At 47.1% G+C, this 21,761-nt stretch overlaps 2 protein-coding genes across 5 annotated transcripts in view; one reads left to right on the top strand and one right to left on the bottom strand.

Moving 5' to 3' along the window:
- The window catches only part of HLCS (holocarboxylase synthetase), a 241,156-nt gene extending 223,766 nt beyond the window's left edge, over positions 1-17,390 (top strand). For 3 of the 4 annotated variants that reach the window (XM_030806312.1, XM_012501910.2, XM_030806310.1), the window contains exons 7-11: positions 1,760-1,827; positions 3,858-4,018; positions 9,469-9,583; positions 12,548-12,761; positions 14,898-17,390. In XM_030806312.1, coding sequence (XP_030662172.1) covers positions 1,760-1,827; positions 3,858-4,018; positions 9,469-9,583; positions 12,548-12,761; positions 14,898-15,069 — 730 coding nt within the window. In that variant the 3' untranslated portion in view covers positions 15,070-17,390. Of the gene's footprint in view, positions 1-1,759; positions 1,828-3,857; positions 4,019-9,468; positions 9,584-12,322; positions 12,762-14,897 lie in introns of those variants that run through there. The other variant, XM_030806311.1, reaches the window with a different exon arrangement.
- Positions 17,391-18,734: 1,344 nt separating this feature from the next.
- SIM2 (SIM bHLH transcription factor 2) overlaps positions 18,735-21,761 on the bottom strand; it is a 52,330-nt gene continuing 49,303 nt past the window's right edge. Inside the window, exon 11 of the mRNA XM_030806313.1 lies at positions 18,735-21,760. Within this exon, the coding sequence (XP_030662173.1) occupies positions 21,333-21,760 (428 nt within the window). The 3' untranslated portion in view covers positions 18,735-21,332. The remainder of the gene's footprint in view (position 21,761) is intronic.

Raw genomic sequence — 21,761 nt, 5'->3', positions numbered from 1 at the left:
GTCTACATGTTTATTTACAGAACATCCTAGATTGCCTTTGCGATCTGCTCATAACATGCTAAACCATCCCCTCGACCCCTGTCCCATCACCTCTAGAGCCCTGGGCCTTAGGAAGCCAGGTGGAGGGTTGCTGGACCCTCTAGAAAGCAGAGGTCCCTGAAAGACAATGTTAACTCCCTGCACAGACAAAGAGTCCTTCTTAGATTTCCTGCTGGTCCAACACAAGAAAAGGACGCTTTCTTCTTGGACCCAGTGGCGTACAGCACACTCGATCTCAATGAGTTATTCATGGTGTCCAAGAGAAATACTTCTGAGCTGTATTTCATGTGAGATGGAGTGGGCCTGGCACATGGGCGGCGAGGCCAGCCTGCTTGCCGAGAGCGTCCTGTGCCTGTTCCAGCAGCCGTGTGGGAAGACAGCTATCTCACCAGCTGAGCCCCTGCCCTGTGTGTCCTGAGGTCTTTTTAACACGCGAAGGGTCTTCTGGGCTCCTCCTGTCCTAACTGAGGTCTGCATGTGCCGTCAGACGGAGCTCTGTGAGCCGTTGGTGCGCAGTGGACACTGTGTTGTTTCTCTCTGCTTTTAAGTATTTTTCTTCTCTTACCAAGTTCCAGCCATTTGTAAAGTTCCACCCAGTTTCTGTAGCTGGGAGGGGAGGACGGTAAGCTTCTCAGAGCGAGGTCTTTCTTTAGCGCTCCTTTGTCTTCAGCAGGGCCACTGTGGAAGCCTGGAGACTTATTATTAGAAACTTTATGTTGTTACAAAATGCCAGCTCTTCCGCATCCCTGTCCTAGCCGCTCCCCTCCTTCCAAAAAAGAAAAGAAAAGAAAAAAAAATCAAAGAGGCCTTCTCATCTGCACTGACAAAGTGGCCAAACCTGATCTTTGCTCTGTTGATGAAGCCTACCTCGAACTGCGCCTGCGCAGCACCTGATCGGCAATTCCCGGGCATGTAGAGAGGAACTGTCCTACCACGGGGTTAAAATAGGGAGAGCGCAGCTTGCAGGAAATTCTCAGAGTGGGGGTTTTTTGTGTGATTTTTTTTCTTTCCTTTTTTTGAAAAAAAGTTAATACCGACTCATTTGGTGGGGATGTAATGCACTTTTCTACCTATCCCCCAAAGGAAAGTTTGTATTCTTTTCAATGAAACCATTTTAAAAGCAGGACTGAAGCCGAAAACGATGCAGAGTTCTCTTGCGTCCTCAGAAGGTGTGGATTTATTTACCATAGTTATATCATAATTAGTTCTCAGGGGATAGTGTGTCTTTTAAACGGCTTTATTGCCACCATATTGGTTTTCTGAATAATCAGAAACTTCTGTTATGATTGTGTTCTGGTGTTCGAACAGAAACGCACCCTAAGTAGGAACAAATGTCAGGAATTGCTAGTTGTCACTTGAAGAAGGTACACACATTGGGGGTGGGGGGAGAAAGAACTTGGCAGGATATTCTGATGAAATAGAATCTAACCAAGTCTTAAATAAATGGAGTAACAGCTCAGGCAGGTACACACGCCCCCTCCCATGCTCTTTTTTGATGTTAAAAGGTGCTTTCTTCATGTCTTTCATTCTCACGACCCAGGTTAGAAAGGAGGGTGATATCCCTCCTGGCTCCACATTCCTGAAGGCCAGTGGAACCAAAGTTGGCCCTTCCATGGCCACACACCCTCAGATGCATGCAAACCCTGTCCCGCCTGTGTGAGCCGTTGGTGCCGTGTGCGTGTCCATGTCTGGCCTAACCAGTCTTTCCCCCTCTTCACAGGTTTATGTTTCAGACACCGCAGGAAATGGGCTTAATAGCGATCGCGGCCCGGCAGACCCAGGGCAAAGGTCAGTCATCTTTTGTGATCGTTGCTGTTACTTTTGTTTTCTAAACTCTGCAACTCTTGTGGCCCAGGAGCCCATTGAATGTGTGTGCTGATCATCCGGGGCACTCAAGTTAGTAGCTTCTGTTTTCATAACTGCCTGGAATGGAGGAAGAGGAAGAGGGAAGCAGTGATCAGAAGGTTCACCCTTAGTAGAACTAAAGCATTCTGTCAAATTATAATGCTTATGAATCACTGGACATTTGCCTGTGATGGCAAATGTGACCTACATCAATTCCGGGCTTTGCAATTTGGGGATCGTCACTGTGCTCTAGAGACATTTATTTTCCTGAAGGTTCTCCATAAGGAGCCTTCTGTGTCTGTACTGAGCGTCATGTGGGAGGCCTTCTGCATGCCAGTTCTCACCCCAGCTGGCCCTGGGCTTGCATGTACATGGTGGGCTCTGCATCAGTGCCCATTCACACAGTGACCACAGAGAAGCAGAGCGCTGCCCAGGGCTCCACCACCTGCAGATCCTGGAGGCGAGAGCCCACATCCTCCCAGACCCATCTGGGGTCTCACCCTGTACAGGGGCTGCTCCACGGGGCTTGGACCCTCCCTGCCCCAGCCAGTGCCAGGCTCACCCACATGTGCTTCTCACTCTCACAGCCTCTTATGACTTTTTCATAAGAACCACAGAAATAAGAAATCTGCTGTTCTCCACTTCTTTCTCCTGAACATGTCTTTCAAACATAATTCAAATGGAAACAAAAATGTTTTTGTCAAAGGCTATGGATCTCAATATGTGGAATTTTTTTTTTGAAAAAGACATTCAAGAAGAACTTTGATGAACTCTACCTCTCATTTGGATTCTTCTGTTTTTCTAACTTCAGTTTTAAGAAAAGTAGGCCAGGCACAGTGGCTCATGCCTATAATCCCACCACTTTGAGAGGCCAAGGCAGAAGATCACTTGAGCCCAGGAGTTCAAGACCAGCTGGGACAACTTAGCAAGACCCATCTCTTAAAAAAATACAAAAATTGGCCGGGCATGGTGGTACTCACCTGTAGTCCCAACTACTTGGGAGCCTGAGGTGGGAGCATCACTTGAGCCCAGTGAGCTGTAATCGCGCCACTGCATTCCAGCCTAGGCAACAGAGCAAGACCGTCTCAAAAAAGAAAAGAAAAGGAAGAAAGAAAGAAAGTAAAGAAAAATAACAACTCAGTTAGTATCAGGAATCCCTTTTTAAACAGCTTTATTGAAATATAATTCCTCCGTTTAAAATGTGGCTGGGCGTGGTGGCTTATGCCTGTAATCCCAACACTTTGGGAGGCCGAGGCGGGCAGATAACTTGAAGTCAGGAGTTCAAGACCAGCCTGGCCAACATGGTGAAACCCTGTCTCTACTAAAAATACAAAACTTACCTGGGAATGGTGGCGGGCACCTTAATCCTGGTTACTTGGGAGGCTGAGGCAGGAGAATCACTTGAACCTGGGAGGCAGAGGTTGCAGTGAGCTGAGATCACACGCACTGCACTCCAACCTGGGTGGCATAGCAAGACTCCATCTTAAAAAATAATAATAAAAATAAATAAGTAAAGTATACAGCTCTGTGGCTCTTATTTAATGACATATTTGCTGGGCTGAGCAACCATCACCACAATAGGAATTGCTTCTAAACAGTGGCTTCCAGGACCTTTCATGTATCAGTATAGATTCAGTTCAGTTTCCCAATGTCTGTGTTTGCCTTCATGACCATATGGCGGGAATTAAGCCTATAGTCACATTCAGACGCTGTAAGACTCTGAGTCATCAAGGCACAAATGACATGCTCACAGAAGCAGAACATTATGCTAATTATTGGAAACTTTTTCAGCAACAGAGCTTCAGATTTTAAAAAGCTTTTCTTTTATTAAGCCCATAATATAATAAGCATTGTAATGCCATAAGCATTGTAATAGGTCCAGGTTTATTTGAGTGTGTGGCCCTGGCATGACGTGTGTCTGCGTCTGTCCACGTAGCAAGGTAGCGTGTTTCCCACTGTGGCCTGTGTTCCAGGACGGGGAGGGAATGCGTGGCTGAGCCCTGTGGGATGTGCTCTTTCTACTCTGCTCATCTCCATTCCACTGAGATCCCAGCTGGGACAGAGGATCCCGTTTGTACAGCATCTGATGTCCGTGGCTGTCGTGGAAGCAGTGAGGTCCATTCCCGAGTATCAGGTAGGTACAGTGCAGTTACCCTCTATGTCCCTAGGATGCATGCAGAATCCAGCTTATTCTCGTTTGTAGCATGTGTTTGCATAATTGGTGGCTGTAGAACCTTAGCCTACCCTTTGCACAGCTGGCAGCAAAGTGCTCTCGGACTTTTAAGAGTGCCACCAGGTGCTAATGCTGCTTCAGGCTTGCCTGAATGCATTCATTCCCCAGAACTCCCTTTCTACCCAGTTTTTCAGATTTCTCAAACAGCCTGATGAGGGCAACGCTTTAATTTTTGGTTTTTGTTGTTGTTTATTTATTTATTTTAATTGAGACAGGGTCTCACTCTGTCACCCAAGCTGGAGTGCAGTGGCACTATCTCGGCTCACTGCAACCTCTGCCTTCCAGTCTTAAGCAATCCTCACACCTCAGCCTCCTGAGTATCTGAGACCATAGGTTCACACCACCACGCCTGGCTACTTTTTTGTATTTTTAGTAGAGATGGGGTTTCACCATGTGGCCCAGGCTGGTCTTGAACTCCTGAGCTCAAGCAGTCTGCCTGCTTCAGCTTCCCAAAGTTCTGGGATTATAGGCATGAGCCACTGCACCTGGTCATGTTTATTTATTTATTTTTTTTGAGCCAGAGTCTCACTTTGTCACCAGGCTGGAGTGCAGTGGCACCATCTCGGCTCACTGCAATCTCCGCCTCCAGGGTTCAAGCAATTCTCCTGCCTCAGCCTCCCGAGTAGCTGGGACTACAGGTGTGCACCATCACACACAACTACTTGTTGTGTTGTTAGTAGAGATGGGGTTTCACCATGTTGGCCAGGATGGTCTCAATCTCTTGACCTTGTGATCTGCCCGCCTCGGCCTCCCAAAGTGCTGGGATTACAGGCGTGAGCCACCGCGCCCAGCTCCGTGTTTTTTGATTGAAGCACTGGATGAGATTTGATTGTTGGACTAGATCGAAGTTATTCATCTGCATTTTCTGTTGAAAAGGGTTATTTGGGGACCTAAAAACCTTTCTCATTTCCTACTTCTGTTTACCAGACTCTGTGCTCTAGCAGAGCTATCCTTTATCCACTGTTGACCACATACAATGTGCGAGTCCACTTGGGGCCATCTTCCCCCAGCTATTAGGACCCGTGTGCCTGCTTCCTTATTACTGTTGGATGTGTTGTTGTCAGTTATTAAAAAGACAAGCAACAGGGAACGATTAGCTCAGTGACAGAAGCATTTTCTTCCGTACTTGGGCTTCACTTCCCATAGCCCCCTCCCAAATGTTCCTGGAAGAATTTCATATGGGTATAAAGAGGAGATTCCTGCCTCCCGCCCCCAGCAGCTCCTATGTCAGGCTAAAGAGAAATGATTGGATTGATTCCTGAAGCAAGATGTTAAGAGCGTGACTCTCAAAGGAGACTTGGAGGTCCTGTCATCATTTCATTGAAGAAAAGGTCCTTCTCACTGCCCCTTAAATCCCTCTGTGATGTATTCACTGTGTATGAATTTTTGGTATTTCACAGATGTAGTTAATGCTGACATCTCTGTTTCCTGTATTACATCACATCGCTGAAACGGACGTTTACTACCAGGCGCCCAGCATCCTTGCATATCTGATGGTTTGGGGGCATCACACCATTACAGGGCTTCAGGTGCCCAGCCTTTAGCACCTGAGCTGTGCATTCTGTCTAGCAGGAAGCAATCAAAATAGAAAGTCCTGGCCGGGCGCGGTGGCTCATGCCTGTAATCCCAGCACTTTGGGAGGTTGAGGAGGGCAGGAGTTCAAGACCAGCCTGGCCAACATGGTGAAACCCCATCTCTACTAAAAACACAAAAAGTAGCCGGACATGGTGATGGGTGCCTGTAATCTCAGCTACTCGGGAGGCTGAGGCACAAGAATTGCTTGAACTCGGGAGGCAGAGGTTGGGGTAAGCCGAGATTGTGCCATTGCACTCCAGCCTGGACGACAGAGTGAGACTCGTATCAAAAAAAGAAAGAAAGTCCTGTCATGGGAGAAATTACCTTTAGCAACAAGTTAGTCTTAGGAAAATAAGTAAAACAAACACTAAGCCGAGAACATTAAATGAGTCTGTTTGGTCTTTTTAGCTTTTTCATGGCTTTGACTTTGACCTTGGAGCCCCAGTAGTTCCCTTAGCGAGCATTCTTTGAGGGCCTGCTATGCTCAGAGGCTGCGTGCGCCAGGCGCTGGGGGCCAGGGTGGAAGTGGGAAGCTTGCCTTCAGCGGTGAACCGGGTCGGGGGAATTTGTGTTCCCGTTCTCCTTAAGCTTGTACCAATGTTCTTTCCCTCTTCTGCAGTCAGCCGCCCAGCCTCACCTGTGTGATGGGACATTTGATTTTGAATTGGGTTTCTTTTTTAGCATAGTCAAGTTAGCTGACACAGTACAGCTACTCTGATTGAAATAGGGCCCTGTTGTTTGGATTTCACTTTTTTTTTTTTTTTTGAGACGGAGTCTCGCTCTTTCACCCAGGCTAGAGTGCAGTGGCGCGATCTCCGCTCACTGCAGGCTCTGCCCCCCGGGGTTCACGCCATTCTCCTGCCTCAGCCTCCCGCGTAGCTGGGACTACAGGCGCCCGCCACCTCGCCCGGCTAGTTTTTTGTATTTTTAGTAGAGACGGGGTTTCACCGTGTTAGCCAGGATGGTCTCGATCTCCTGACCTCGTGATCCGCCCGCCTCGGCCTCCCAAAGTGCTGGGATTACAGGCGTGAGCCACCGTGCCCGGCCTGGATTTCACTTTTTGTATGGCCTTCACTAGGACCCCAACTGGTCCCTAACCAGATGTCACCATCAGCACACAAATCATGACCACCATCCCCAGACCCAAGGCAGCCTCGCTGGGACGCAGGCATTCCTTCCAGAACCCGCCTCGGGCCACCCATTCTCGCTGCTGCTCTTTCTTCTGTCCATGAAGTCCCCCTGGGCCCCGCACCCTCCCTCCACCCACACACCCCTGCCCCTGCTCTCTTCTCTGCTTCTTAAAATTCTGTTCATCCTTAAGGCCCAACTCCAGGGCCATTCTCAGACCCTCCAGCTGCTTCCAGCTCTTTCCTGCAGCACTGTCCAGCACTTGCCGTGTTGAAGCCTCTTTTATGGTATCCACCACGTGTGGCTTTGAAGAGGAGTGATGTGTGCACCTGTTCCGTCTCCCATGAAGTTAGCAGCTCTTCGAAAGCAGGATTTGTTTCATTTTGGTCTTTTTTTATGTGGGAGGATCACAGCAGCTGTTGGAATAAATGATTGAGAAAATGAAAAATAAGCACACAGCCCTCCTCTTCATCTGGAAATGCTGGTCCTGTTTACCTGTGTGAGAACCCAGAGTTTCATGAGCTGCTTCTTGAAGCCGATGAGATCTGAAGCCATGAAGGCGAGCTGGAGCCCAAGTGCAGGGCCCGCCCAGGCACCAGCTGCCACGCACATGCCCGAGGAGCTTGACAGCTCTGGGAACTCTGCAGGTCTCCTCCCGCCGGCAAGGCAGGGGCTCATTCCCCTGGTCATGTGGTGGGCACAGGGGGATGTGGGAAGGCGAGAGAGGGGCAGGAAAGGGAACTGGGAGCAGTGACGGAGAGCAGAGCCTCCTAGGCACAGGTTCCTAGAGGAGCCTTTCTCAGCCCGGCGCTATTGATATGTGGGCCCTGGCATGTTTGTCATGGGGATGTCCTGTGCCTTAAAGGATGTGTGTCAGCATCATGGCCTCTAGTCTCTAGACGCCAGTAGCACTCCCTCAGGCTGTGACAACCAGGGAAGTCTCCCAGTATCGCCGAATCCACCCCTCTCCCACTGAGAGCCCCCGTTCTAGAGAGAAAAGAAACATGAAGCTGTTGATCAGCTCCGGGTCATTGCGCACCCCCCATGCTTGGTTTACTCAGACTTTTTGTTCTCCTGTGCTCCTATTGCTGTATCTTTTCTCTCAGCCTAAACTGCTGTTTTAGGGCAGATGAGCTTCCAATATGCTGTAACGGGCTGAAGTCAAAAGAAGGCCTGTTGGAAGGAGGAAGGGATTTCATGGAAGCAACAGGTTGCGTAGCGTAGGGTTCCTCACCCAGGCCTGGTGGCAGAAAGGCTTGAATTTCAGCTCCATGGCTTTCAAGTGGTATAACCTCAAGCAAGCCACATAATTTCTCTAAGCTTCTGTTTCTCCCTCTTTCCCTAGGGATGCGCTAGCACCAACACATGGGCTGGGTGTAAGTAACGCGTAGGCTAATGCTGAGAAGGCTCTCGGTGCCGTGCCTGGCCTGTGACGTGGGAAGACCGGCCCCATGGCCCTCGGAGGCCATCAGCTACTCTCTGCTCCCTTAGCTTTATTTTGCTGAATGTTCTCTTCCAGCCTCACATCTCCAGACAGGCTTCCTTTACCCACACATGGCACAGCCTGGCTGCCAGCCCCAGGTCTAGAAGACCTGGTGGTTCTGACACCCACTCGGCTAGCCCAGTCTCTGTGTCCCAACTTCAGAGTCACAGTGGATAGGCAGAGGCCTGGGTGGCCTTGTTCAAGACACTGTCCAGTCCTGGTCCATTCTATAAGCTGATGACAGGGAGAGCCCCCCAGGCCACACCATTCAAGATGCAGAGGCAATAGGCCACATGACAAGTCCAGTTCCATTACCCAAGTCGACCATTAGCAGTTCTGCGAGGCTTTCGCTAAGGTGAATTTCTCCTCTGCGTCTTCACAGCATTCTTTTTTTTTTTTTTGAGACAGAGTCTCGCCCTGTCACCTAGGCTGGAGTGCAGTGGCACGATTGCGGCTCATTGCAACCTCCGCCTCCCGTGTTCACACAATTCTCCTGCCTCAGCCTCTCAAGTAGCTGGGATTACAGATGCACACCACCACACCTGGCTAATTTTTTGTATTTTTAGTAGAGATGGGGTTTCACTATGTTGGCCAGACTGGTCTCGAACTCCTGACCTTGTGATCTGCCCGCCTCAGCCTCCCAAAGTGCTGGGATTACAGGCGTGAGCCACCACACCTGGCCACTGCCTGATACTCAAGACATTTCTACCTGCCTTTTGTGACCTTGGTTAATTCAGGGCCATCTTTGTCTCTCAAGCATGGATTCCTGAAGGGAGACGCACCCTGAGATTACTATTCCCTCCCCAGCCTCTGGCCCTAGCACGTTAGTTAGCTACTCCATGGTGGCGGCGGTGGTGGATACTGACATAATGAACTTCATTTACAAGGTAGGCATCTTGAGAAAGGGTTTTGGATGATGAGAAACAGTGCTGGGGGATGGGGAAGAATGCTGGGATTTATGTCAACTGTGTTCTTCAGGGCTTTTACCTCCTGGCCCCAAGAGGCACTTCAATATCGGATTGTCCCAAAGAAGTGATTAGCTGTCTGAAAGGAGAGGATGAGGCCCATGTTACCTTGGTTTCTGCTTATCTTCCCTTAGCTCAGTGACTTGCCTGGGCCCCTTGTGTCCTGTGACTGCTTAATTAATGTGCAGATTTCCCTTTAGGATATCAACTTACGAGTGAAGTGGCCCAACGATATTTATTACAGTGACCTCATGAAGATCGGCGGAGTTCTGGTTAACTCAACACTCATGGGAGAAACATTTTATATACTTATTGGTAAGTTTCAAAAACCTTTCCCCCAGCATTTTTAGATTAATAAAACAATAAAAATAAAAACGGTTTATGCATGCCTACATTGGCAGGAGCAGATTAGCATGTGAGATTACTCTGAGTCTTGTAGTTTTGGAGCAGGGTGTAGATGCAGAGAGATTGGTCGAAAGCACTTGACAGGGTTTAGCATTTTCTGTGTGTGACCACAGGAACCACCAAAGTGGTATCACATCAAACAGCTATGTTCTTACATCCTTCCACACTCCTGCTACTCACTGAATTTGAAATGGTGAAAATAAACATTTAACGTTCTATTCTGTAATAAGAAAAAGAAAAGTTAATTTCTTAAATAGTTCTCCTGGTGTCTTGCATTCTTATCGTGACCTTCCCGGGCCATGAAAGAGTTGGCATCATTTTCACCTTCAGAAGAGGCTCCATGCTGGTCCAGGCGGGGTAAAGAATCCCTGTTTCACCTTAGCACATCCAGATCAGGCAAGAAAATGGATTCAGAGGCAATCTCAGAAGTCCTTAGGTTCCTGGCCGTCCAGTCATCAGCCACACTCTGTGGCAGTAGAACCTAATCTGTGTTCAGAAACCAGCAATGGTCAAAAAACATGTAACCATGTGTTTCAAGTGCCAGCCAGGGAATACAAGGCCTGTGTTACCAGCTCTGCCACCAAGGGGCAATATTATTCTGGGCAAGCTACTTCATACCCTTAAAGCTCCATTTCCTATGGTTTTTTGTTTTTGTTTGTTTGTTTTTTTTTTTTTTGGGATTGAGTCCAGCACTGTTGCCCGGGCTGGAATGCAGCGGTGCAATCTCGGCTCACTGCAACCTCCACCTCCCAGGTTCAAGTGATTCTCCTTGCCTCAGCCTCCCAAGTAGCTGGGAGTACAGGTGCCCGCCACCACACCCAGCTAATTTTTTTGTATTTTTAGTAGAGATAGGGTTTCACTATGTTGGCCAGGCTGGTCTCAAACTCCTGAACTCATGATCCGCCCGCCTTGGCCTCCCAAAGTGCTGGGATTACAGACGTGAGCCACTGTGCCCAGCCTCCCCCATTTCCTATCTTTAAGTGAGTAATTGCAGTCGATGCAGAGATTCCTAGGTAGGGGCCACAAGGAGGCTCATGGATGACTTCAGGGAGCTAACAAATGTTATCAGCATGGGGTAAGCGAAGGCCAGGCATAGTGGCTTGAGCTCATAATCCCAGCTACTTGCAAGACTGAGGCAGGTAGATCACTTGAGCCCAGGAGTTCAAGGCTACAGTGAGCTGTGATTGAGCCACTACACTCCATTCTGGATGACAGAGTGAGACCCTGTCTCAAAAATAAAACATAAAAAATAGGCCGGGTGTGGTGGCTCAATGCCTGTAATCCCAGCACTTTGGGAGCCTGAGGTGGGTGGATTGCTTGAGTCCAGGAGTTCGGGACCAGCCTGAGTAACATGGCGGAACCCTGTCTCCACTAAAAATACAAAAAATTAGCTGGGCGTGGTGGCGCGTGCCTATAGTCCCAGCTACTCGGAGGCTGAGATGGGAAAATCACCTGAGCTCAGGAGGTTGAGCCTGCAGTGCGCCATGATGGCTCCACTGCACTCCAGTCTGGGCAACTGGAGTGAGACCCTGTCTCAAAAATAAATAATAATAAAATAAATAAATAAATAATAAAGTAGGGGAATGAAACATTTTCCTATGGTGAGAACCCATAGCTTTTATTGAATTCTGAAGGCCATGGGATGGGGTCTCTGACTTTGGGGATTCAGAGCGGCCCGCAGGGTGCTCACTGGTCCTTAGAAGGACATAGCCTAAGTCGCCACTAGTCAGTGTTGCTGCTCATCCTAGGAATTCCAGTTTTCTGAACACAGGGGAGCACTTAATTTAATGCCTTACGTTCAGTAGGCGCTTCAGGTACTGTACGTATTGAATGAATGAATACATGAACAACTGCAAGTTCTGCCCCTGTTGCTGTAGTTACTTGTTTTTTTCCAGAGGAAATTGACAATTGCTTTGTATTTTAATAGCCAGTATATTGTTTTAAAATCTGAGACCAGTCAATCCTTCCCTTCACACTGGAAATGCCGAGAATGCTGTTGTTACAAATGGCATTGTTCTGCCTGTGGCAAGTGTTTGCGGGATTTTTTCTTAGAGTCACTGAAAACATGGTAGTTTTCTTACTGCTTAGTCTTTGCAGTATTTCATTTCTTACTGAAGACCTCTTGCAGGCCAATTCAGAGCCCTGCTGAACACTGAAGTTAGCTTTTCTGAAGACACCGCCCTCTCCCTGGAGAGGATAGTGGTGTTAAGTAACTGCACAGATAAGCCTATTCAGACACCATCCCTGGTAACTCTCATGAAGCCTTGGTTTAGGAGCCTGTAAAAAGCCACTGAACATGAGTCGGCGTCTTGCCAACAGTGTAACCTTAGCACCAAAGACTTCCAAGAATAAAGTATTAAAAGATGCATTCTAGGGTTATGCCATGACCAAGGTTTGAAATCTCTGAATCCAGAGTTTACTTCCCAACTCCTGAATAAAACTCTATTTTCAAGCATGGGATCTGTTATTCAAGTAGGAGAAGAAACCAGAGATTTTATTCTCTATTGGACTCAGTGCAGAGCTACAATGCTTGGTAGACCACTTATTTCAGAGGCAACACTGATAACGTTTTGTCCCATATTTAATAGCTTCTATTGAATTAAATTGAATCAAATGTGGCTTTCTTTTTTCCCACCTTCTTATTTGCAGTAAGGTTGAGATGGTTTTAGCTTGAACAAGAATAACAAAAGAAGGACAAAAAGGAAGATGGACAAAAATATATGTCACTCTTCAAGTGGTTAGAGACACGAAATCTGAAATGAGGACAAGGAAGGAGGAAGTTGACAGTCAAGACTGTAACTTTTTCCAGGTGGCAGAGAGGAATGTGTGATGCCATCAACAGGCTGAGCTGCTCAATTGTTTGTTTTTGTCCAGGCTGTGGATTTAATGTGACTAACAGTAACCCTACCATCTGCATCAACGACCTTGTCACAGAATACAATAAGCAACACAAGGCAGAACTGAAGCCCTTAAGAGCCGATCATCTCATCGCCAGAGCCGTGACTGTGCTGGAGAAACTGATCGAAGAGTTTCAGGACAAAGGGCCCAACAGCGTCCTTCCCCTTTATTACCGATACTGGGTCCACAGGTCAGTGCTGGCTCATCTTCATTCTTTTCAACTCCTTTATTAGTATCTTAGTAGTTCTGTATCTTTTTTTTTTTTTTTTTTTTTTGAGACGGAGTCTCACTCTGTCACCCAGGCTGGAGTGCAGTGGCACAATCTTGGCTCACTGCAAGCTCCGCCTCCCGGGTTCACACCATTCTCCTGCCTCAGTCTCTCGCCTCAGTCTCCTGAGTAGCTGGAACTAGAGGTGCCCGCCGCCACACCCGGCTAATTTTTTGTATTTTTAGTAGAGGTGGGGTTTCACCGTGTTAGCCAGGATGGTCTCGATCTCCTGACCTCGTGATCTGCCTGCCTTGGCCTCCCAAAGTGCTGGGATTACAGGTGTGAGCCACCATGCCCGGCCGTAGTTCAGTATCTTAAAATGAGGGACCGAGCACTGGTCTGAATGATTATTTTCTGTGTCTCTGTTGGAGAAACTGCAGGGACACCACCTTGACCAAGTTAGCATCACCAGTAATGGAGCAAACGGGCATCTTATGCCTCCTGGTGGGATGCGATGGGAAGAACTGAAATTGTGAGAGAGTTTAACATTGGTTTCATCTGATTCTAATTGTGAGGAAACAATAGACGCATCTAAATTGTCAAACCTTCTAGGTAACAGTGGTTCTCAAAGTGAGATCCCAGGAAGCAGCCTCAGCCTCAACCAGGGGCTGCTGCATCAGAAACCCCTGGGCTGGGCCCAGCACCCTGTGTCATAACAGATACTCCAGGGATTCTCATGCAGCTGAAGTCCGAGGACCACTCACTGATTTCACAGCAACAGGCCTGTGCCCTGCAAAAATGTCAGTGTCTGCACACAAACAATTAGACCAAAAAAAAGGTGGCAGAATTGTTTGGGATTAGAGAAGACGAAAGAGGCATGACACCTAAATGTAATGCATGTGATCCTGGATGGAGGCAAATAGCCTCAAAGGATATTAAAAGGACAGTGGGAATGACATGAACATGGACCGCTTGTATCCAGACTTTCTTGAGTGGTCATGGTTAATGCTATTATAATTTTATAGGAGGTTCTTGTTCTCAGGAGATAAAGTATTTAAGCAGAAAGTGTCACAATGCCTGCAGTTTTTAAAAAACTTTTTAAATTTTCATTTCTTTTCTATTTTTTTATTTTTTATTTTTTAAGAGAGGGTCTTGCTCTGTCACTGGAGTGTAGTGGTGCCATCATAGCTCACTATTGAAACCTTGAACTCCGGGCTCAAATGATCCTCCTGCCTCAGCCTCCCAAGTAGCTGAGACAATAGGAATGTGCCACACAGCCCGCTAATTTAAAAAAACTTTTTTTGGAGAGGCAGGGTCTCACTATATTGCCCAGGCTGGTCTTGAACTCCTGGCCTCAAGCAGTCCTCCCACCTTGGCCTCCCAAAGTGCTAAGATTACAAGCATGAGCTACCACACCCAGCCGCAACTTATCTTTATATGATGCAGGAAAAAAAATGTGTGCTTGTGTGTGTTTATGTGTGAAGAAAGAAAGCAAATATGGAAAATATTTTCATTTGGTGTGAGAATGGAAGAGAATATGAGGTTTGTTGTACTATTCTTTCAGCTTTTCTGTAGATTTAAAATTCTTCAAAATAAAAACTTGAGAAAATTCTGTACTTCGAAAGCTGTTAAGAAGGATGTGACTTGAGTACATTTGGAAAATACTCAAAAGAAGTAGGATCAGGATGAGTTTCCCTTGTGGCTGATGTGACCCAACTTTGTTTTATAAGATAAAACATTGCTTGCCAACTGGGCCTATTTTCCTCCAACCTCAGCCAAAAAACCTAAAGTTGCACAGTGTTTCTTAAAAGTGCTGGGAGGTGAGGAAGTGGTTCCAACCATCACCGCAGATGACCAGAATTAGGAGGAGTGACGTTGTGTGAAGAAATTTCGACTCCTTGTTGAACTTGCATCCTGCTGGTTGTTTGAGCGGTTCTTCAAACCATTCACCAGGGTGGAAGAAAGTCAGAGCTCAGCCCAGGCTGCCTTTTCCCTGCAGCGAGCCTCAGCCCTCTCCCCAGCAGCCCCAGCCCTCTCATCATGGATTATTCTTCAGCTCATTGTCTTAAGCCGTCCTGTGACACCTCCCAGTGACCGCACACTGTTCTTCCTTTTCAGTGGTCAGCAAGTCCATCTGGGCAGCGCAGAGGGACCAAAGGTGTCCATTGTTGGCCTGGATGATTCTGGCTTCCTCCAGGTTCACCAGGAGGGCGGCGAGGTTGTGACTGTGCACCCGGACGGCAACTCCTTCGACATGCTGAGAAACCTCATCCTCCCCAAACGGCGGTAATGCCAGGCGTCCCCGAGACAGGCCTGGGCCTGCCCTCCTGACACACCAGGCCTGGTGCCTGGGCAGCAGGTGAGGATGCTGCTGGGCTGCCTGGGGTCCGAGCCCAGTGCAGAGCCGCCACCGTGAGCATTCAGCTTTTATTGCGGCCGCCTGTCCGTGCCCACGCATCTGGAAATCTAATTTAGAGTTGTAGGTGAATTTTCTCTTCCTCCAATTCATTTGTTAAGTCTTTGGTTCTTTTTCTGTGTTTCTGGTTTTTTTAGGTTCGTTTTGTTGTTGTTTTCTTTGGTGTTTGAAGAGGCTCTGGGATAGACGGTTAAGAAGTAGAAAATTTAGTTCAGGGAAAGCCCTCCCACAGGTGGGAAATTGCTCTCCCCTCTGCGGCTTGGACTTACGTTTATTGTCAGGGGGAGTTTTTACATGCAAATGGCAATGGGAGAATTCAGATATTTTCTTAGCAGTGCAGACCTTTACTCCTAGTCTATGAAAAAACAAACCAAAATATGCTCTTGGGCCTAGGCCAGTGGTGAGTTAGAGGTTTGCTATCATTGTTTGTAAGCATCTGGGGAGGTATTGAACTATAAGAACATGCGTTGACACTTAGTCATTGTTCTGTGTTTTTATTAATGAAGAAAAGGGAAGATAGACTTCCAAGAGTTACTCTCCACCCGGTGGTGTGGCCCCATAGCGAAGTCTAAATGCCTGTAGAGATAGAGCTAACTGGTGTGGTTGCAATGACCTTGTAGAGGAAATCAGTTAATTACTTTTCACACCATTCAGTGAGCGCTCCTTTCCTAAGGAAGTGGAAATGTCCCTAGTTAGGGACTTACTTTCTTAAGTAAGTTTAAATTTACTACATATTGTGAAGAGATAGGATCAAGTTCAGAATCCTTAAATGTCTGATTAGGCATCACTTGGATGAGGAGGTGGGCGATTTGGCTCGAACAGCTGGAGATGAAGGCACACTCATACCACAGACAAGGGAGGATTTGGAGCTTTTAAGCCAGTTTCAGATTCACTCTGAAATGTGGAGCATTCCTGCAAGACTGTGCAGCTCACAGAATATAGAAGACATGGCATTTTACTCAGAAGTCCTAAGTTTTTGCCCCCCTCATTTACCTCATATTACCAAGAAAATGTTATTGATACTAAACACCCATCAGTTCAGAGGGAGGATGTGTGTGTGCGTGCCCGCATATGTGTGTGCGTGCGTGTGTGCGCACATAGCTTTAAAAGAAGACATTCAAAATTTGATGCGCTACAAGCCTCATGAAAGAACAAAAGAAAGGAAGCCTTTTGATATGCATTCGCTATTCCCAGATGTACGCCATGCCTTTTCCATGTCCTTCCTATCTCTGTTGAACTTATGAATCATACTCATTACTTTTCAGCTTTAAAAGGCCAATTTTTGTCCAGTTTTCTCTCTTCCTGCCAGTCCCAGCTGAAATTAGTGGAAAGAAAGTTTGATGGAGCTTTCAGCTTTGAACAAAATCCCTTCATTGTAAACTAGCACCATCTTTATCCAGGTCTTACCCAGTCAGGCTAATTCCAGAAACTTGTGGTTTTTAGTATAAAATCTGTCTACCTTTAGCCAGGCACAGGACAGCCCTATGAAAAAATACCCAATATATATTTTTTGGAAATGAAACATTAAAAGAACTTAAAAAGTAATTTTTGGAAATGAGGCTTCAATTAGAATTATTTTTCTCAAAAAAAAAAAAAAAAAAACACACAAAAAACCACTCTTCTCCAAATGCCCAAGGCTTCTTTCGAAATTAGTTAGAAACTTAAATAAAATATAAGTCCACACCACCCCCAAATTACAAAATGGACTCACCCTTGAGAGGGCATCTGCAGAATATCATCAGGGACAAAGTTCTCGAGGCTAACGATGTCGGTTTCATTTCTCAGACTTTGTAATATAAGGCAAGCCCTCTCCCAGAGCTGCCATCACCACTTTTTGAATTTCTTTGGGGGTTATTTAATGAAAAACATGCTGTGTTTTGTTTTAAGCTGAAGTCCTATTCTGGACATTCTGCTTTGGGAAAAAATGTTATCATTTAATTTCCTTTCTGCAAATTAAAACTAATGAAGTGTGGCCTTGTCAAAGGCTGTGGCGATGTTCCGGGCAGACTGCTGTGCCCTGTGCTTTCCAGCAGGCGCTCCTCCCTCGCGCAGGAGACTCAGTTGTCCTGCGAGAGATGAAGAAGCCTTGAAGCAGATGCTGCGTTTTCCATAAACCTGATTTTGCCTCACATGAACCAAAGACTCTCAAAACTCTGCTTCTATAGAATTAGCTGAATAAAGGCATTTTACAGATAGCTGTTCGTGTTAGCGAAACCTGTCTACCTGCTATACCACACTCTCCGATTTGGGCCATTTATGCACCCCGCAACCTGGGATCTCAAGGAGCTTTAAAGTCTTAATGGGAACTTGGCATTTTCCTCATGATCTTTAAAATGTGGTCACTAAACTCAGGATTGGCCTGTGCTTTTAGAACACTGGAGTAGCCCTTGTTTTAGAGGCTGTGCATGGAGTATCGACCATATTTTGTAAAAGGCAAGATATCCTCCCTTCCAGGCTGGTAACAGGTTTCAGGGGGACTCTTGAGGAAGTGCCCCCTAAAATAGAACACAGCAATAACTGGGCTTCCTGTCCCCACCCCAGCAGTGCTGTCTGGCACTGGGAACTCTGCCAGGGAGTGGTGGAAGTAGGAAGGATTTGTGCTCGAAGTAAAATAGTGGTTGAGTTTCACTGCAGCAGGCTGACGTCGCCTGATGTGAGAGCAAGTGGCCAACTGGCGTGCGGGTGCACAGGTCAGGGGAGCACAGGCCCCAGAGTGCAGCCTCTGGGGGTCCCCCAAGGCACAGCATATACAGCATGGTCACCCCTTGCCCTGGAGTCTGGGAACAAAGAGAGGAGCCAGCCTCACCGCACTGCTTCAGATGGAAAAGGGAGGCAGGGTGGGCTTCCGTTCTCCAGATCCAGGCAGAACATGGGAGAATCCTTATTCCTGCTTAATCACTATGCATATTTGAAATAAAAGAAAGTGTAAGCCTCTGCAATTTTAACTGCTCAAAGAATGTCTCTGAAAAGAATCACTTTAAACCAATGCCTATAAAAAGCAAGTCTACCAAAATAAACTAGACTTTCTATGTGGTTTGGGCTCACTCTTATTTTTACAAGTTTCATTTTTAAAAGTAGGCAACTACTTTGGGTTACAGTATTTTTATTCATATTTAAACATATTTTTACAAAATAAATAAAGTGTTTTACATAGTAAGGAATATGTATGTATTTCCAAGTATTAAGAAGCCAGGTGTTTCTTTGTTTTTTGTTTTTTGACGTATTATTGACAAATATATTCAGTGCCATACACAAGAGAAATATTATTACTCCAAAGAACGAAAATTAACAAAACTCCAAAGCAAAAACCCTTTTAATTGAGGTGAGAAATAAATTTAATGTAACAATAGCTAGATTGTTTTTAGGATTTTTCTTTTCTTTTGTGGAAACTTCTTGACTTTTCATCTGAACAGTTTTTCCCCCCAAGATTTTAATCTTATATGTCGTACTTAAGTTTAGGAACAGCATGAATAATGCATTCTAGATAACACAAGGGCCATGATTCACTAAAATTCCAAGCTACTGTAATTTTAGGGCATTTATTTGCAAATGTTCTTTGTATCTCATTTTATCTGTAGCAGCTCCCCTCCCCCCCCAGTCTACCTTAACCATCTTATAGCTCTGGTAAATTAAAACTTAGGTAGACTGTATACAAGATCCATTGGCCGTATTAAACCTCCCCCACTCTTAGGGCTTAGGGCGGAAGGGACGAAGGCAGGGCTGATAGGACTTTTAAAAGGATAAAAGGGGTGGGGGCAAGGGAGGCGGAAAATACAGGCTCTTACAGATACCCTCCGCGCTGCCCTCCACACCCAGCCCACTGCTCTACAAAGGTATGAATGGAATGGCTTTTCTAGAAAAGGGCTTCCAAGAACATAAAGGAATTCCTTTCCCTGGGAGGCCCCGTGGAGGGCTGAGCCAGCCTTGAATTGGGCTTATTTCTCAAATCCATTTGATCTGGCATTTTTGTCAACATGGTACATGTTAGGGCCCACGATGTTTTTTTTTTCTTTTTTGTAAAAGAGAGGCATATGTATTAAAATGCTTCCTCTTCCCCTGCCAGAGCCTCACAGAAGTCAAGAAACGCTATCCCCAGCTTAAATGTGCAGACGCTTCAAGATGGAGGTAACAATATTAGGTTGCCATAGTAACAGCTCTGCTAACTTTGCACTCAGCCCTGGCTGTCCTGAAGCCAGCTCGTGTAAGAATCTTCCTTCATGTTCTAGGTTATGAAAACGAAGTTTGTTTAGACAAGGACGTTTTCACTAGTACACATTTTCTTTTTCAAGTACATGCACACTCTGTTACGCCTGTCCACGTTGTCACTTGTAAATCTATGATAGGGTGTTTTTTTCTCAACAGTAACCTTTGTTATTGAACTGCTCCGACGGCCTTGATTTATTTTTACTAAATACAGCTCCAAAAGTTAATAACAAGGTAGTCACAAAAGCATTCTGCGGTACTTTATTGAAAAATGTCGGTGGTATCTCCTAGTAATCAAACCTACACCTTTCAAGAATCACGGTTTAATTACAAGACTCATGAACATAAAAAAAAATACCCTTGGCTTATTTCCTGTGCACACACTCACAAGGAGCTGTGAATGAGGTATAGCTGAGTACATGGAGAGGCGGGCACATCCCTTCCTACCATCCAGCCCCTTCGCTGCATGACCCACGGTCCTAAATTTGCAAATTGTGACTCTTACCATGAGGCCCACTGACAGACACCCTGTAGGGATTGTGTCAGGTCCTCACTAAGTGACACAGGGTTGGCAAAAAAAAAAGTCAGTTCACATTTTGAGAGCAGTTGGTGTAGGTGCACTTGATTCTAGAACGATGAGTTTAAAACATTTGTGAAAACCTCTTTCCATTCAGAAAGGTGGAAAAAGTTTCCTAAAATAAACCATTTTGATAAAGCAGCAAAATGATGCAGTGTTGACAGTGTGAAGAAAATTGAAGGACGGTGTTCAATGTATTGGTGCAGTTCAGAGCCATGGCAGGATTTTTCAATGTTGAGATCTTTAAGCAAAACCCATAAAAAATAAAAATTAATGGAAGCTCATTTTTTAAACACTGCTGGTGCTTTACGAAAGGATTTCTGTTTACCTGTTGCACACGTAACATGTTCTTATGAAGTTTTCTTGCTGTGTAGAAAATGCTTAAAATACATCATTTTCATTACATCCCCTTAAGCATGTTTTTCCTTCACAAGGTGCAGTCCATTGACAGTGTTCCGTATTGCACATGCAATTTAACTTTATTAGCACTATTTGTAGCAAACACGAACCTAGTGAATTACAGATCTGTGTGGGCCAGAGGGATTTTGCCACGTAATAATTAAGCTTGACAGGGTCATTCTCATAAACTCTCTGGCTACATATATATTTTTGCATTTAATGCCTATTCAATATATTCTGAAGGTGCTACTCTTGGTGTTTTCAAGAGTTCATAGGGGTTGGGGGAAATAAGAGCTTGTTAATGTATTTGTGAAGCACACCCATGTTCACAGACACAAAATGGAATTGCATGGTCACCTCCTTAGTCTTGGCTTGTTGGCATTTTGTATTGAAGAAAGGGTTAAATAAAAACAAAAATAATGACACTCTTGAATGACTTTTAAAGACAGTGGAGTTGTGTATTCATGGGACTTACAATCATCACTTCTGCCTTCACCTAAGCATCTAAAAGGGCTCGGGACACAGGCGTCCCCTCCCAGGTCTGCCATCCACTTGGAAGAGCGGACTGTGGCAGGGTGGGTTTTCCCTCCCGAAAGTGGAGGATATTTGCGGAGTGAAACCGCTTCAATCCCCCAGCGGGACTATCGTGGAACGTTGGGGACAAGGCAAGATGCGTGAAGCCCGATTTCAAGGTGAGGAAACCAAGCCCCCAGCAACTGGGTCGCACTGGCCCTCGCAGGACAGAGGCGGGCGGTCACCTGCCCGGACCCGGGCGCTCCTCGGCCCTCGGCACCGGCGCGCGCGGTCTCCGCGGTGGAAATCCGCAAGTCGGCGGCGGGGTCCAATTCAAATAGCTGTCTCTGCATAAATTAATGTAGGTCGTGCGCATTTGCCGGGCTCGGGGGCGCCGCAACCCCGGGAGGCCGGGTCCAGGCTCCTGGCGCGGGCGGCCAGCGGGTCACCTCCCGTTGGTGATGATGACCGAGGCGCCCAGGTAGTGCGGCAGCGGCGCGCCGGGCGGGGAGGTGGCGGCGGGGCTCGGGTGCCGGAGCCGCAGCGCGCCGGTCGCCGCCTCGGAGCCGCCGGGAGCACAGGCCAGGCCGGAGGCGGCGGGTGCGGCGCCCCCCAGCGGTCCGCGCCGGGCCAGCACGCGGTGGTAGTTGAGCAGCACGAAGGGCAGCTGTGCCGGCGCGCCCGGGGGCTCGGGGGTCGGGGGCGCGCAGCACTCGGGTGCCGCGCGGGCCAGCGCCAGCCGCGCCCCGTCCCGGGCGGCCTGGCGGGCGGCCTTGGCCGGGCCCAGCGCGGGCTCCTCGCGGTAGTGGCCGCAGCTCGGGAAGCTCGGGGACGCGGTGTCCTCGCCGAACCTGCGCACGGCGGCGGCGGGCGC

Source organism: Nomascus leucogenys, chromosome 25 (assembly GCF_006542625.1).
Source record: "Nomascus leucogenys isolate Asia chromosome 25, Asia_NLE_v1, whole genome shotgun sequence".
In the NCBI taxonomy this organism is placed as follows: domain Eukaryota; kingdom Metazoa; phylum Chordata; class Mammalia; order Primates; family Hylobatidae; genus Nomascus; species Nomascus leucogenys.
This window is presented reverse-complemented; position numbering and strand designations above follow the sequence as displayed.